At 35.5% G+C, this 14,917-nt stretch overlaps 1 protein-coding gene across 1 annotated transcript in view; it reads left to right on the forward strand.

Annotated features, from left to right (window-relative positions):
- Positions 1-14,917, forward strand: part of MAN2A1 (mannosidase alpha class 2A member 1) — a gene marked incomplete at its 3' end in the record, with an annotated part of 106,902 nt that overhangs the window by 62,438 nt on the left and 29,547 nt on the right. The window contains exons 13-15 of the mRNA XM_080362024.1: positions 11,917-12,082; positions 13,720-13,950; positions 14,063-14,185. Coding sequence (XP_080218150.1) covers positions 11,917-12,082; positions 13,720-13,950; positions 14,063-14,185 — 520 coding nt within the window. The remainder of the gene's footprint in view (positions 1-11,916; positions 12,083-13,719; positions 13,951-14,062; positions 14,186-14,917) is intronic.

Raw genomic sequence — 14,917 nt, forward strand, 5'->3', positions numbered from 1 at the left:
TATGTTAATCAGAACTGTCAGCCATTACTGCTTTTAGAAAGAATGTATGCGTTGAACATTTTAGCTCTGTTTCTAAACTAAGCATTTAACTTCTTCAAATGCTGTTATGGTCATAGCGTATTTCTATTTTGTGTTAGTTAAAACTCTACAGGATTCTTGTGGACTTACTTGTTTATTGGTAGTATCTTTTTTTTTATTTCTTGATGTCATCAGTATGATTTTATAATGAAAAGCTGATCTGTAGATAATAAATTCTCTTTCCACTTTTTTTTTTTTTTTTAACATTATGAAAGCAACACAAATTTATATTGTGTGCTTGTAGTTTCAAATTGAGATTAGATTCCTACAGGATTTTTTTCATAAACTAGAAAATATGTCTTGTTTAGAAGAGGCAAAAATCTTAATATTTGTTAATATATAACAATATTTGATTATATATATTCAAGATTAATAGTCTACTCTATAATCAAGAGTTTAATTGGATTATAAGGGTTTCTGCTTAGATAGCAACTGATTTTTTTTTTTTTTTTTAATATCTGTTACTGTATTCCCAAATTAGGATTCTTAAATTTACAAGAACAAAAATCTACTTAGATTTTGTCCAGTCAATGAAAAGCCCCTTGGGAAGGTATCGGAATCTCCTTTTCAGGAGAACCTGATTTTGTCTGACAATATAGAGGAGATCTGTTTGCTTAACTTGAATTTTTGTTAAAACACCCAGTGTCACAAATTTCATGTTTAGATCTGACAGTGTATATTCATAGAACTGTTTTGTTTGGAAAAGATCTTTAAGGTCATCGAGTCCAGCCATTAACCTAACATTGCCAAGCAGCTAAAGTCACTTCGTTTATTCAGCCTGGAACAGACTGACGAGAGATCTCGTTGCCAGCCTACAGCTTCCTCAAAAGGGGAGGAGGGGGGGCAGGTGCTGATCTCTTCTCTTTGGTGACCAATGACAGAACCCAAGGGAATGGCAGGAAGTTGTGCCAGGAGAGGTTTAGGTTGGACATGAGGAAAAGGTTCTTCCCCCAGAGGGTGGAGGAGCACTGGAACAGGCTCCCCAGGGAGGTGTCACGGCCCCAAGTCTGCCAGTGTTCAAGAAGAGACTGGACAACACCCTCAGACACACGGTGTGAACTGTGAGGTTGTCATATGCAGGAGCAGGATTTGGACACAGTGATCTTTATGGATCCCTTCCAACTCAGGACATGCTGTGATTCTAAGCCCACTTCTAAACCATGTCCTTAAGAATGTCATTTATGCACCTTTTAAACACCTCCAGGGATGGTGACTCAACCATTTCCCTGGGCAGCCTGTTCTAATGCCTGACAACCCTTTTCATGAAAAAGTTTTTCCTAATACCTAATCCGAACCTCCCCTGGCACAACTTGGGGCCATTTCCTCTCGTCCTATCACTTGCCACTTGGGAGAAGAGACCAACCCCCTCCATGCTACAGCCTCATTTCAGGTAGTTGTAGACAGCGATAAGATCTCCCTTGAGCCTCCTTTTCTCCAGGCCAAACAGCCCCAGTTGCCTCAGCTGCTTCCCGTCAGGCTCGTGCTCTAGACCCTTCACCTGCCTCATTGCCCTTAACTCTCTCCAGCACCTCAATATCTTTCTTGTTGGAAGGGGCCCAAAACTGAACACGGTATTCAAGGTGCAGCCTCACCAGTGCCGAGTACAGGGGCAGGTATCAGTATATCTGAGACTACAGCTCTTGGATCATAAGATTTTCCTCACAAAATACTTTTCTAGTTAATTGAGTGTTTAGGGTTGTACAGTTATAAACACTAATGATTTCAGCATCTCTGCCGTATCTCAGAGGTGGTATACATTGAAGCTGTAGCAATTATTGAAACTAAATGTGATAATACAGGGTGTTTCAAAAAGATTAACCTGATTTCAAAGCAATAGTGATTTCAGATTGGCTCCATCTTTTTGAAACACCCAGTATAATTGTGTTGATGCGTTTTAAAGAGTACTTTCCCTGTAGTTTCATTTGGTGTTTTGAGCTTAACTTGGTGTAGCGTTTTCTGAAAGTTCACTCTCAAAATAGGCAGACAAAAATTTAAAAAAAAAACAAAACCAGAAGACAAACCCAAACAAAATAAAAATTACAAACACAACAAGCAAGCCACTAACCCAAACAAGAATGTTGAAGTAAATCTGATCCCCTTTTTCAAAAACTGAAAAGCAAAAAAGCAGATTTGGTGTAATGTTTTAATTCCACACTATCGTTTAATTTGTAGTGGGTTTGTTGTAACTACATTTTTGCCAGTGCTACCTTCACTCTTTTAACAGAAAAACTTGCTAGTTGCCTAGCCGTTACTTAAATGTTCATTGATAATTGATGGATATCATATATTATTCAAGTTGTATATTTGGGTATTCTTCTGAGCAGGGTGGAGTTTTTTGTTCAAGTGAGGCAAAAACAAAAAACCCAGGAAATTATTTAGATTATAAAATCACAAATTATTTTCTATTTTTATCAATCATGCTAATAGAATGTAAATAGAATTTGAAGTCATAGTGGGAACAAACTATATAGGATTAGCATTTAAACCCATCTTAGTTAACTGGAGGAAATATTTCATAGTCAAAGAAAGAAATGAAGTAGGCAAGTTGAAGTATTACACACCACATGGAAGAATAATGTAGGGACCAACTGAACAGGCACTAGTGAAGCAGAAAAAGACTAGGCATTACAGAAGATCAGATTGATAGTTATTCGTGTGGTATCGGAGGCAATTTTGCTTTTGGATGATTTGAATGGAAATGTACTTTGTAAAATACAGCTGAAATAGTGTGCTATACTCAGGGTGATGGAGATGAGATTTTGTGAAGGCCTAATGGGGAAACAGGAGTACGCAGACTGAAGAGATGTTGAAAGAGCATCATCTGTTCAGCCTTTGAAAAGGCTGATAATGAGGAATATAAATCTAGAAATACATACAGGTTTGTTACAAAGTGAATCATGCTTGCAGTGGAAAGAAGGAGGGCATCACTGGAAGAAATAGTGTTTTCTGTAAAGTAATTAAATTTAATTCTATATTAGCAAAATGGGTGCTTGAGCTGCAGAACAGTATGAACAGTTTTTGATGTTTTCAAGAATAGTGATGGCAGCATTTGTCCAAGGTTGTTCTGTTGAATCCTTAATCTTGTTAAGAGGTCAAACTACAGCAACCTTTTAGTCCACTGTTGTATTATTTGTAATTAATATCTACATTTGTTTTTTTTTCACCTGAATGTAGAGTTGAGAGTTCTAGTAAACAAGGGTATTTTGCAGTACCCAGCATGGCCTAAGGTTATGGGCTAATCTGTTTTGTAAATACTGTCTTTTATTTGAACAACTGAAATAAACCAAAAAAAGTGGACTAGCTTAAGGCATGTAAGACCTTCCAGTGACCTGAAATGTTACGTGGTGTTTGTATGAGAACTAGTTCCTGTAATGAGATAATAGCTCTTCGTACAAGTGCTGTCCCTAATGCACAAGCACAACAATTTATGCTCTCTGTCGTATAGGCAAAAGGAATTTCCTGTTTAGAATAAAAAGTTTTTCCTCTGACAAATGTCATTTTGGCACTTGGCAGATCTGCTCTAAAAGGAAAAGTGTTTCTGTATTGCTTTTGATGAAAGAGCTGTCTGAGTGTTGGGTATTTTAACTGTTTTACACATTAACAGTTTGCAGAGTAATACATTTATTTTATTTTGAATTTTTTTTTTTACTGTGGGTAGGTAGGTTTCCGATGAGGTCAGAAGTGTTGAGTAATAACTATTTACATTAGTAGCAACAGATCAGTCCTCTATAGGAATGCAAAAGTCAAGGCTTATTTCCTGATATTGGGAAATTCTGGATTTTGCTGCTACCTCTTCCTCACCCCATATAGATGTAGCATATATAGTAGATGTATGTATCCTGTTGTATTTAGAAAAATAAAAAAATCCTAAATCCCTAACATCATATTTCTCTAAATTAGTTGGTATCGTTTGACATGAAAGTATATTTTCACGTCTGGAAAAAAAAAAGGCAACCTCTGCAGAATTATTCCATCTCTTAGTTATTGCTGGTTTTCTTCCTTTCTGAATATGAACTAAGAAAATTATTTTTGGATTATTGGACAAGTAATGCATATCTCTTCAAAAATACATTAAATAATTGCGTAGGGGCTTATGGACTTTTTAACTCAAAATTAACCGAGAGTTTGATTTCCACATTCTTAATTTCCATGTTCTGAATTTGGTTCCTTACTTTTTGGTAGGGTTTGCAACTATTAAAATAAAGTTGTGAACCAAATATCATTGATAGTAGTTCAAGACACACAGAAGTTTAGAGTTTGGTGTTTTGAATAGTGTATTAGAAAAAAGTATAATTTGGATAATATCAGGAAAACTTCTTACATTTCAAAAATAAATATTCATGTGGCAAAAAGGGAAATGAAGATAGTTTTAAAAATACCTGCAGTATCCAATTTTCTTTAAAATAAGCATGAATCAGACTTCAGTGCTTTCAGGAACTAGATCAGTCACATGATTTTAATGTGTGAGATTTTTAGTGACTTTGTCCAAAACTTTCTTTGTTACCTAACTTTCTTGCTAAATAAATTTTGAATGGGACGGAAAAGTCTCTGGAAGTGCTGTGAAACGTTTCAATTCTAAAGCTCAATTTAGTAACTGATAGAAGAGTTCTAGAAAAAAGCATTTATCTGCCATCAAGGAGAGTGTCATGATTATGAGCCTGCACAGTTGGTTTTTAATGATTAGTCTTGTTCTTAAAGGAATATTAAGAGCATGGTTTGAGATATTAGGAAATGTCTACTTATTCTAGAAGACCAGCATGACCAGATGATTCCAGATGGTGTCCTGAATCCCCTTTTTTGAGGGTAGGGAGGGGAATTAAAAAAAAAAATGTTGATTAAGGGACAATTCAGGTTGTATATATGGCATTTATATGTCATCTGTTTTCAGAATGATTAGTTTGTAGACTCCTTCCATCTTTAGTAATTCATAGCAGAAATACATGCAAACTTGACCAGATATGGAAAAAACTGGATGAGGGTACCTGTACTTAACATGTCACTTTAATCATACTAATCAGACTAAGGAGGCCTTGACTATTATGTGAAAGACCATAAGAGCTTTGAACATAACTAAGTAACTTGATATAACTTTTTCTTTTCCTAACCTAGGGTTTTGAATACATATTCAGCAGAGATTTTCCTCTTAAGAAAAAGGAATTGTTATGGTATTTTTTGCTCGAAGTTTTTTCTTATGGCCCTCTGAAGCAATGAGAACTTTTTAAATAACACAAGTGATTTTTGTAGTCCAGTTATTTTTTAGTTTTCTTCTGTGTTAAAAGTTTAGAAAAGTAAGTCTCTACTACGTGTTTTCTTGGGCTTCAGTGCAAGGAAGTTGTAACTCTTTTCTTCATGGGAGGTTGTATGTGTTTGCAATGCACAGATAAATATCTGTTTTAAGTAGATAGTCGTGGTTCTGATTTTTGATGATTCTAGCTTTCTCAGGCTTTTCTTTTTTTCTTAAGACTCCAATTTACAGCAGAAGTAACGTAATTCAGTTTTTTTAATAGTATTTTTCAGTGGCTGCCATGTCAAGCAGTGCTTTATGGAGTTTCAATACTAATCTCCAGTTTGTTTCCACCTCATACACATCAGTATTTACTAATTAAACAATGTTACTATCTACTGACTCTTGCATCTTTCAAAGTATATTTTGAGATATGGAATGGTTTTGATTCTCTCCTGGTCCCCCATTTGATGTCTGGAGCTTTTATTGTTTTATCATCCCAGTGAGATGATTTTGCTTAGAGAATTTCAGTTTTGTTTAGAATGCCAGAATCTTAGTTCATCAAAGTCCATCAAATGCTGACATGTCAGAACCATTTTCTAGTTGAATTCTGGTTTCTAACCCACCAGTCCTTCTGGTGATTTTTAACATATGCAGAGTTACTTCAGTTATTTTCTTTAGGGCTTAAAGCATTTTAATGTGTATTCATTATTTTCCTCTCCCTTTCACTCCCCCCACCTTTGACGTTTCATGAGAACTTACATACTTAGATTCTTTTTTGTTCTTCAGTGGAAGACTGTTGACATAGTATATGATTTGTTTTTGTGGCTTGTATCTTTTCTCAATTTTGGATGTACTTGTAGCAGTTTTGTTTGTTTGTTTTTTTTTTACCACCTAGCTGGTTTTTGGCTTAGCCTCTGTAATAGAAGAGGGAAAGAAACTAACCATCTTCATAGGTGCTGTTCCTGTAACTTTGTGTTGAACTTCTGCATATGTGCCCAGAGAACTGGTTCTGATGAGCTACAATGGGGAATGCTCTTATCTCTCTGCAAAGGTTCATCAGAGAGTTTCTAGTAAAACTGATCAGTCTGAGATCAAGTGCCTCAGGGAACTGGTTCTCAAAGCAAACTTGAATAAATGTGTTCCACTGAGCAATAAAAGCTGTTGTCCTAAACTACTGTGAGTCCAAGTGCCTTGAAGAGGTGCTTTTCTGAATAATTCTTTGTCACGGATTATCCTCTAATATTTACTAATAATGAGTTCTGGTTTCTCACATTAGTTGAATGCATAATTTGTGAAGACAGCATTGAATGAACTTTAAAAGAAAATTATAATTGTGTTGTAGGTGTTACCAGTACATGTGTGTATGTATCTCCATATATGTATGCCCAAATGTTTATGCACATCAGTGAAGCTAAATGAGCAGTGGTCCAAAATACTGTCACTTTTCATTTTAAGAAACAAAATTTGGAATAGTGTTCTTTTAGGAGACAGAGATTTAAGTTGTTAGTGATCTGAATTTGCTTTATTTGTATTTTGCCCATGGATATAGGTACACTGGTTTAAATACTTTCTTGATAACTCCGTAAAGAAATTACTTGAAATAAGAATGGGGAATGGCTTTTTTTTAGCTCTGGCTGAAAATGTTTCACAGTAAGTTAAATCCTTACTATAGGAAAGACTAGTCAAAATATTCTTTGACTCTTGAATGTATGTGTTTGATAGAAGGGTTTATTAATGGCATATAGTAGGCTATATAGGCAAAAAGACCATGCTTGTATGAATAAAATATACTCGTTCTGGGTTTCAGAGACCCAGAAAAGTGTGGGGTAAAAAAATTCTAGGTATATCTTTCCAAAACTGACTGAAAAGCAGGTGGCAGGATCTGCTTTTCTAAAACCACAAATATTTGCACATCGGAGATGCGTCCAGTTTAGGATTAAAAGCTAAAATCTGCACATGTATCTCATTTTTTGAGGGGCTGAGACCTGTTTACTCCTGCTCCTAGTGCACGGGTGGAATATGTGGTCTCTTTGTGAGTAAATTTGCCATGGTTTTATTTGTAGAAAGTTATATGATTTCCTTTGTTTCAATACTGTGTATATTAAAATAGTTTCAGAATTCCTTAATATCTTGAATATGCAAAAGAAATGGCGGCTGACACTTGGCCGTAATGGTGTTTCTAAACTAAAATATTTTGAGTAAAATTTTTAATCTGAATTTTACAAGTAGGCATTAAAACCCCTGTTGTGGTTTAGCCTGAGCTACCAATACAACCACAATAGCTACTCGCACATTCCCTCCCCCATCCCCCTAATAAGGGAGAGAATCAAAAGGGAATGGAGAAACTTGGATTGAGATAAACACAGTTTAATAAAATAACAAAATACTAATACACTACTATATATATATATATAAAATAGAAATAAAAGTTATTCAAGGCAATTCCCCATGAACTCTGTCCACACCAAGCAGCCAGTACCAGGAAGCCACACACGGTCCCAACAGCTGATCCCAAAAGAGAAAAAAAAAAAAAGGGAAAAAGGCAGAAAAACCCAGCAGCCTCTGCAAAATGGCAAAAAGCCAAACTAAATGTCCCGATTGAAACTCCCCTGGCTGCAACCCAGATAGCTAGAGCAGAAGAGAGAAAAAAGTGGAAGGCCCAAATCTCCTTATATCTAAAACGTGACACTAATGGGATGGAATAGTCTTACTGATCAGTCTGGATGTCAGTCAAGCTCTGCCCCATCCATGCCCCCCTTCCTTGGTCGCTCACACCTGTGGGCAGAGTGCTCAGAATGTCCTTGGCTCTCAGACCAGAGCAATTAAAAACACTGACAGTGTCCCAGGTTATCATCTTCTTGTTCTCAAACTATGTCCAAATAATGACTGTGCTAGCTATAAAGAAGAAAGGTTTCTAACTCCATGAAGAAAGTTAACCCATTTTCAGTCAAACCAGCACAACCCCTCATCCTTTATTTGGACAAAGATGTGAGGTTTTGTAGTTTTTTTGATGGTGTTGTCAAAGACCAGTAATCTGAATAATGAAAGGAAACTAATTGCTTGCTGCTTCTGAAAGACAGTAATGTTCATGTTTTTGCCTTAAAATCTGGAATAGAGAACCTTTAGATGTTGTCAAGTAGCTTCTCTGTGCAATGTAACAACAGCAGTTGTATTCTACATTTGTGGAGGACTTCTTTTGTAATGATACAGCTTAGGCTCTTTTATTTCATATAGAAGTCTAAATAAAGGTAGTGGGATGTTATCTAAGGGTGGGAGCTGAATGATACTTCAGAAGTAATGTGATCTAATTACATTAATCAGTGCTTTTGTATATGCACAAGAATTATATCTTATGGAGTATAAATGCCTAAGTCCTGCTGAAATAAAATTTGAAAACAAAATACTAGCATCTGGGCAAAATTCCTGTATTTCAAATGCTGAAAAACTGCCCTGTCTTTACTAGCTTAATTCGACTGCCTTCTTACTCAGCATACACATAATGTACTTATAATAAATTGATTCAAGGTGTAAAGCATATGTACCTTGGTACAACAAGAGCTTTGTTTTATCCAAACGTAAAATATATATACATATATATATATACATATATATATATAGTCTACAGAAATATAATGAAAATATGGCAGTTCCTCAGGTCTTTTATCATGGGTAAATTTGTCATGCAGCTAATTAAGATTGTGAAACATATTTATATCAACAGGAAATGAACAAAGTTTCTGGAAATATTTTTACATTAATATGTCATTTGTTTGGCAGAAAATTGAAATTTAATGAGGATGTGTAGCATTACTAGAAATAAATGGAATGCATAAGCTAACATTTTATTTAGAGGCATAAGAATTGAGGAATTCCACCTTACAGAAAAAAATAAAGGATTTTTGTAATATTCTGTTGATGAGAATGGTGATTTATTCTGAGTTTTCGTATTGGATCATCTCTTAGATCTGTATTGTTTCTGACACTGTTCTTACACTTCTTTCCCAGTATATGAGAAGTTTTTAAAGTATTTCACTTTTTTTTTTTCTTCCTACTTTTTAAGGAATCTACACAGAGAGCAGTGTTGGTTTAGTTTGGTTTTACCTCGCAATTGTTGCCAAAAAGTTACATTAAGATTTTAATTAAAATCTTATCCAAAATAAGACATCCTAAGTTAAGCAGAGGTGTAAAATCACCTATTGAAGTCCAGGGGAGGTTCTTGCTTAGTCTCCCTCAAGTTCTTAAAGACTCTGAAAGCTGTCCAAGAATATGATTAACGATGTGTTGTTTAGTAACCTAGGAGTCTTGAACATGAAACAGGGCAAAAAGAGCATCCTAAAGTGCTTTTTGTTGTGATACAAGGCAATTTAACCATAGTTAGATGCACGAATATGCAAGGAAAATAGTAGTTATGCACCAAAGTTGTGACTTTCAGCACAGGAATTTTCATCTAGGGAGTTAAAGGAAATATAATTTTTATGGAAAGATCTTTTATTTTTTTTATGGCAGGTAATGCAAAGATTCTGATAGAAAAAGCTAATATAGCCTCCGATTTTACATTATTCAACTAGTGAGAAGTTGCAGTTGACCTTTCCTAGTGATTGTGAGGGAATAGGGTAGTGGTGAAGGGCTATGAAATTGAACAGCCTAAGTTTGATACAGAAAAAAGAGGGAGCCAATGACAGATAAGGGGGCGGTGGTAGCTTCGCTAGGATTCACAAGGATTCTGAGTATGCATAGAGCAAAGCTGCATTTGTTAAAATTAAGCTAGTGTTGCAAAAAAGAATCAAAATATGGGATGGAAAGGAAGTAGGTGAGATTTTTCAGTAGTATGGAGAAGAAGGAATAATTTTTGTGTTTTGTCTGTGTTGCTTTCGTAGTTTAGTGGTGGGTTAACTTAGTCTCTCTGATTTTACACTGAAATTGTGTAAAGTCTTCTCCCTCAGAATAAAGGAGGAGTTAAATTTGTACTTCCTTATTAACTCTAAGCAGTTTATTGCTGCTTCTCAGCTGTGAAATTTTGCTGTTTCATTATTTCCAAAGTATCATCTCAGCACTTCTGTCTGCTGCCAGCCAGACTTTATGGTGTCAGGGCAACCTCACTCTCCTCTGGCATGTGTGTGGAAGAGGGCTACTACCCTCAGTCTGTTTAGAGCTGATGTTGGAAAAGAGAAGAGTTTAAAGTGTTTAGCTATGCATTAGCTATGTCAGTAACTTGTTAGCAGAAGTGCCAGGCTAGTGAATAATGGAGAACAGAGCATCTAAATTTATCGGTAAGGAACCTGGAAGACTTACAGTCAGAATGTGAGATTATTGAAGAGGTTCAAGCTACAGGTGATGTGTAAGTTAAAGACCCAAGTGACAGAATGAGATTTCTAGTTTGGGTGAAAGGAGACAATTCTAGATGAAGTGATTTCATCTGTGAAGGTGGTGATTGAATTTGAAGGCTAAGATGTGAAAGGAAAAGAAAGAAAACCACTGACAAAACCCTCAGGAATCTTCATAGAGAACAGCAGAGAATGAGGATAATCTACTTTGAAGAAAAGCTGAAGGAGTGATTTCATAAGTAAGAAGTGGATGTCATAAAAACTGGTGCAGGATATTTCATGAAGAAGTAAACCATGTTTTACTGTGGGAAGGGTCAAGGAGGTTGCAGATAGAATATTGGTTCTGCTGTGTGTCTGAGAAGTTATTAGGAATTTTGGCAAGAACATTTTTCATTGTTAAAGGCAATTTTTTTTAAAGGACGAAATGAACAGAGGGAAACTTCAGGGAGCAGTTGTAAATAGTGAATGCTTTGAGCTTGGCATTGAAAAGACAAGAAGTACAGTGATAGTCCTGCAGATACATAAGGCACAAATGTTCTAGTGTAATTCTATTTTTCTATACCTTAAAATATACAAACCTCTTAAAAAAAAAAGTATGTGTATATATAGGCTAATAAAGTTACTCTATTCAGTTTCAGGGTTAATTTTTTTCAGTTAGTAACACAATCTGTGTTCAAATGGAAGAACAGACATAAGGTTACATTAAAACTATTTATTCCATATGTACATTATAAAAAGATGTCTACGTATATGCAGGCAGTTACCATAGGCAATTTTTGTAAATTATAATTTAAAAAATTTTGAACTTTCCCTTATAGCAGAGAGAAACTAGTTGCTTTAAAGAGTATCTGATAAATATATGCATAGCAGGTTTTGTTCATTACTTCATTGTTTCTAAATGATGTTAAAGGAAAAGCAACTGTGCATAAGAATTTAATAGTTTGGCCTGAAAGATACATTTTAAATGCCTTTAAATGTCTCAACTCTGCTTGCAACTGTTAATAACAGTACTTCAGGAGCTAAGATGGCAAACTGATATATTTTTATTATAACGTATTTTCAAAATAGCTTGGAAAATAATAGCATTAAGAAAAGAAGATCTGCCAACAATCGATGTTAAATATCCGTTGTTTCCCAGTTATGTTTTGCATATTTATTTGTTGTGGTATGTACTATTGTTCTAACTTTGTTTTAATGCTTTGTTTGTAAAATTTATGTGCAATAATATTAAACCTGAAGGAGGAATCTTGCTTGCCAAAAGATAATTTGGCAAATATGTTTTTGCAGGTATCTTTTGATATATAATCCTACGGAACAAGAGCGATTTTCAGTTGTTTCAGTCAATGTGAATTCACCCAGAGTTAAATTATTATCTCCTTTGGGAAGAGCTGTTGTTGTCCAGATCAGTGCTATTTGGGATGGAGCAACTACAGTATCACATGAAGCATATCAGGTATGCTACTCTTAAGTAAAAGCATTGAGGTCTTTTTTTGACAGATGTAGCTTCACAGTTAGAAGAAAACAGAAAGTGTACTTCAAATATTCGCAATTCTGTTTTCTGTAGATAACGCCATTAATTCAGTCATTTTAAGGAAAAAACACCTTGTATATTTAGCATGAATGTTTCTTAAATTGCTAAGTTATTAAACTTTTGTGATATGGTGTATGTAACATTTAAAAGTTCAGTTTCAGCTGCATGAATACAAAATACTGAGTATGTGTCTTTTCCCCTACCTTTCTAAAACACTTTCATCCTTCAAGTGATAATCTATACACACAGTCACAATCTGTATGTGCTCAAGCACTCCAAGCTGGATGATTTTATAAGTGTAATGGCTTAAGTAGTTAGATTCTGGTTGGTTTTTTTCTTTGATTTTTTTTTTTTTTTATTTTTTTTTTTTTGGTGTGTGTGTGTGTGTCTTCCAGATATTGAGGCTAGGTAGTAATCTCTGTTACTCTTCTACTCAGGCTAGACAGATGACTTTGAGTCCACATCTCGTTTTTGGTTTTAAACAAAGTTTCTGCAAATTTTTGAATCATATGTCATTATAGAACATTGTCCTCAATGATCACACATCAGAAACTGTATTTTGTTAAATTCTTAGTGATATAATATTACTGTATTATTGTAATAGTACTGTGTCACTTTCGGGCTGAAATTCTTAGTCTGATTGATTGTGACTTGGCAGCTAAATTGAACTTGTTTTGTGATAATATTCCTGTGAAGATAATTCAATAAGTGTCTTCAATTGTCCTTCAGTTGTGGATTAACCCTAGTAAGCAGCTCAGCCCTACACAGCCAGTTGCTTACTTTCCCCAGTGAGATGGGGGAGAGAACTGGAAGGGTAACAGTGAGAAAATTCAGTGATTGAAATAAATACCGTTTAATAGGTAAAGAAAAAGCCATGTATGCAAGCAAAGCAGAACAAGGGATTCATTCACCACTTCCCATGGGCCCACAGCTGTTCAGCCATCTCCAGGGCAGCAGCGCTCTATCACATGTAACTGTTACTTGGGAAGACAAACACCATCACTACCTATGTCCCATCTTTCTCCTTCTCCCAGATTTGGTGCTGAGCACAATGCCATATGGTCTGCAGTATGTCTTTGGCCGCTTGGGGTTGGCTGTCCCAGCTGTGTCCCCTCCCAGGAGGCAGAGCAAGATCAAGTCCTATTAAAATGTATTTTGCTGGCTTATGCCAGGTGGAATAAATCTGTTGGCTGTTGTCAAGGATTTAATGTACTAGCTGCATTTATTCTGGAAATAATGGAGGGCAATGAAGGGGATGCCCTAAAAAACATGATTTATCTAATTGATAAAGTGCTTCTCAATAGCTATTTTGTCAACTTCTTGTGCACCCCCATCCTCCTTGCTGCTGTGGCAGCATGAGAAGCAGAGAAGGCTCTGATGCTGCATAAGCAGTGCTCAGTGATAGCTGAAACATCTTTGTGTTGTCCACATAGTTTCTACGAAAACATAACACAACTTGAGCTACTATGAAGTAAAAGGAGTTAATGTGAGCATAAATTTAGTATAAAAAGTTGATACTTTGATATTTTTAATAATGGCTTCTTCTTTGCTCCCAACAGGTCTCTTTTGTGGCGCATCTACCACCTCTGGGACTTGCAGTTTACCAGCTTTTGGAAGTTGAGAATTCAGAAGCAGTTTTAGCAGACTATAATATATACACGAGGAATAGTAGGCAGGAGAAGCCAGACAGACTATTCAAGATAAAAGAAATGCAGAATTCTATGGATAATATAATATTAGAAAATTCCTACATGAAACTGTGGTTTTCTGGAATGTCTGGATTACTGGAGGTGTGTTGCATTATATTTCAGAACACTATGTTTTACTTTTTCAAGAACTTCTGTTCTTATTTGTGGAAACCCAAATGTGTCAACTATTTCAAACATGATCCTTTGTCCTTAGAAAATAAATACCAAAGAAGATGGTAAAAATCATCCAATGAAGGTGGAGTTTGCTTGGTATGGAACTACAAGTAACCGGGATAAAAGTGGAGCTTATCTCTTCTTACCTGATGGAGATGCCAAGGTAAGTCTTCCATTTGCAGAGAGATTCTAATCTTGAAGTGAAGCATTCTGCAAAGACAGATTGGAAGAGCTAGTATTCCCCAACCCTGAAATATGGCTATGTGGCTAAAAATAATGACACTGTTATTGAAATGATTGGCAGGACTTCATAACCCTAGATTTGAGTAAAAACACAGCTTTACTTTGAAAGTTTAAAAATATACAGAATATTTAAGGTACGCTTTGCAAGAAATCTAGTGAGATGTGAACATTTGCTATCAGTAAAATAAGTTCACTTTCACTTCCTGTGGTGATTGTATAGGACATACTGATTCATTTCTGCACTTCTTCACTTTTCTGATTCTTCAGATTTCTTTATTGTGAATGAGCAGCTTCCAGTTCAGAGTGTAGTACTTTTTTAGCTGATATTAGCATATGTAGTTTAATATAGTAATTAAGATACTGAGTCCCAAGTGATGAATATAATGACAGAGTAGCAAGCAACTATTCTGATTTATTATACTTGTCTAGGGTTATCAGTATTTTTAGCTACATAATTATTGGAGGGCAACAGCATACTCCTATTAGTTTTCAAATTGGAAATTCAGAAAGGACAGTGTTCTTACACTGACTTAATTATAATGGAGAATCTACTGTACAACTTTGGAAAGGATATGGTGAAATAATGAACACTTTAAAGAAGCTAGTTAGTTTGCAGAATATTTCTTCTGCCCAGTTTCTCCTAGGAAAACTT

The sequence above is a fragment of the Nesoenas mayeri genome, assembly GCF_963082525.1.
Source record: "Nesoenas mayeri genome assembly, chromosome: Z".
Taxonomy (NCBI): Eukaryota; Metazoa; Chordata; class Aves; order Columbiformes; family Columbidae; genus Nesoenas; species Nesoenas mayeri.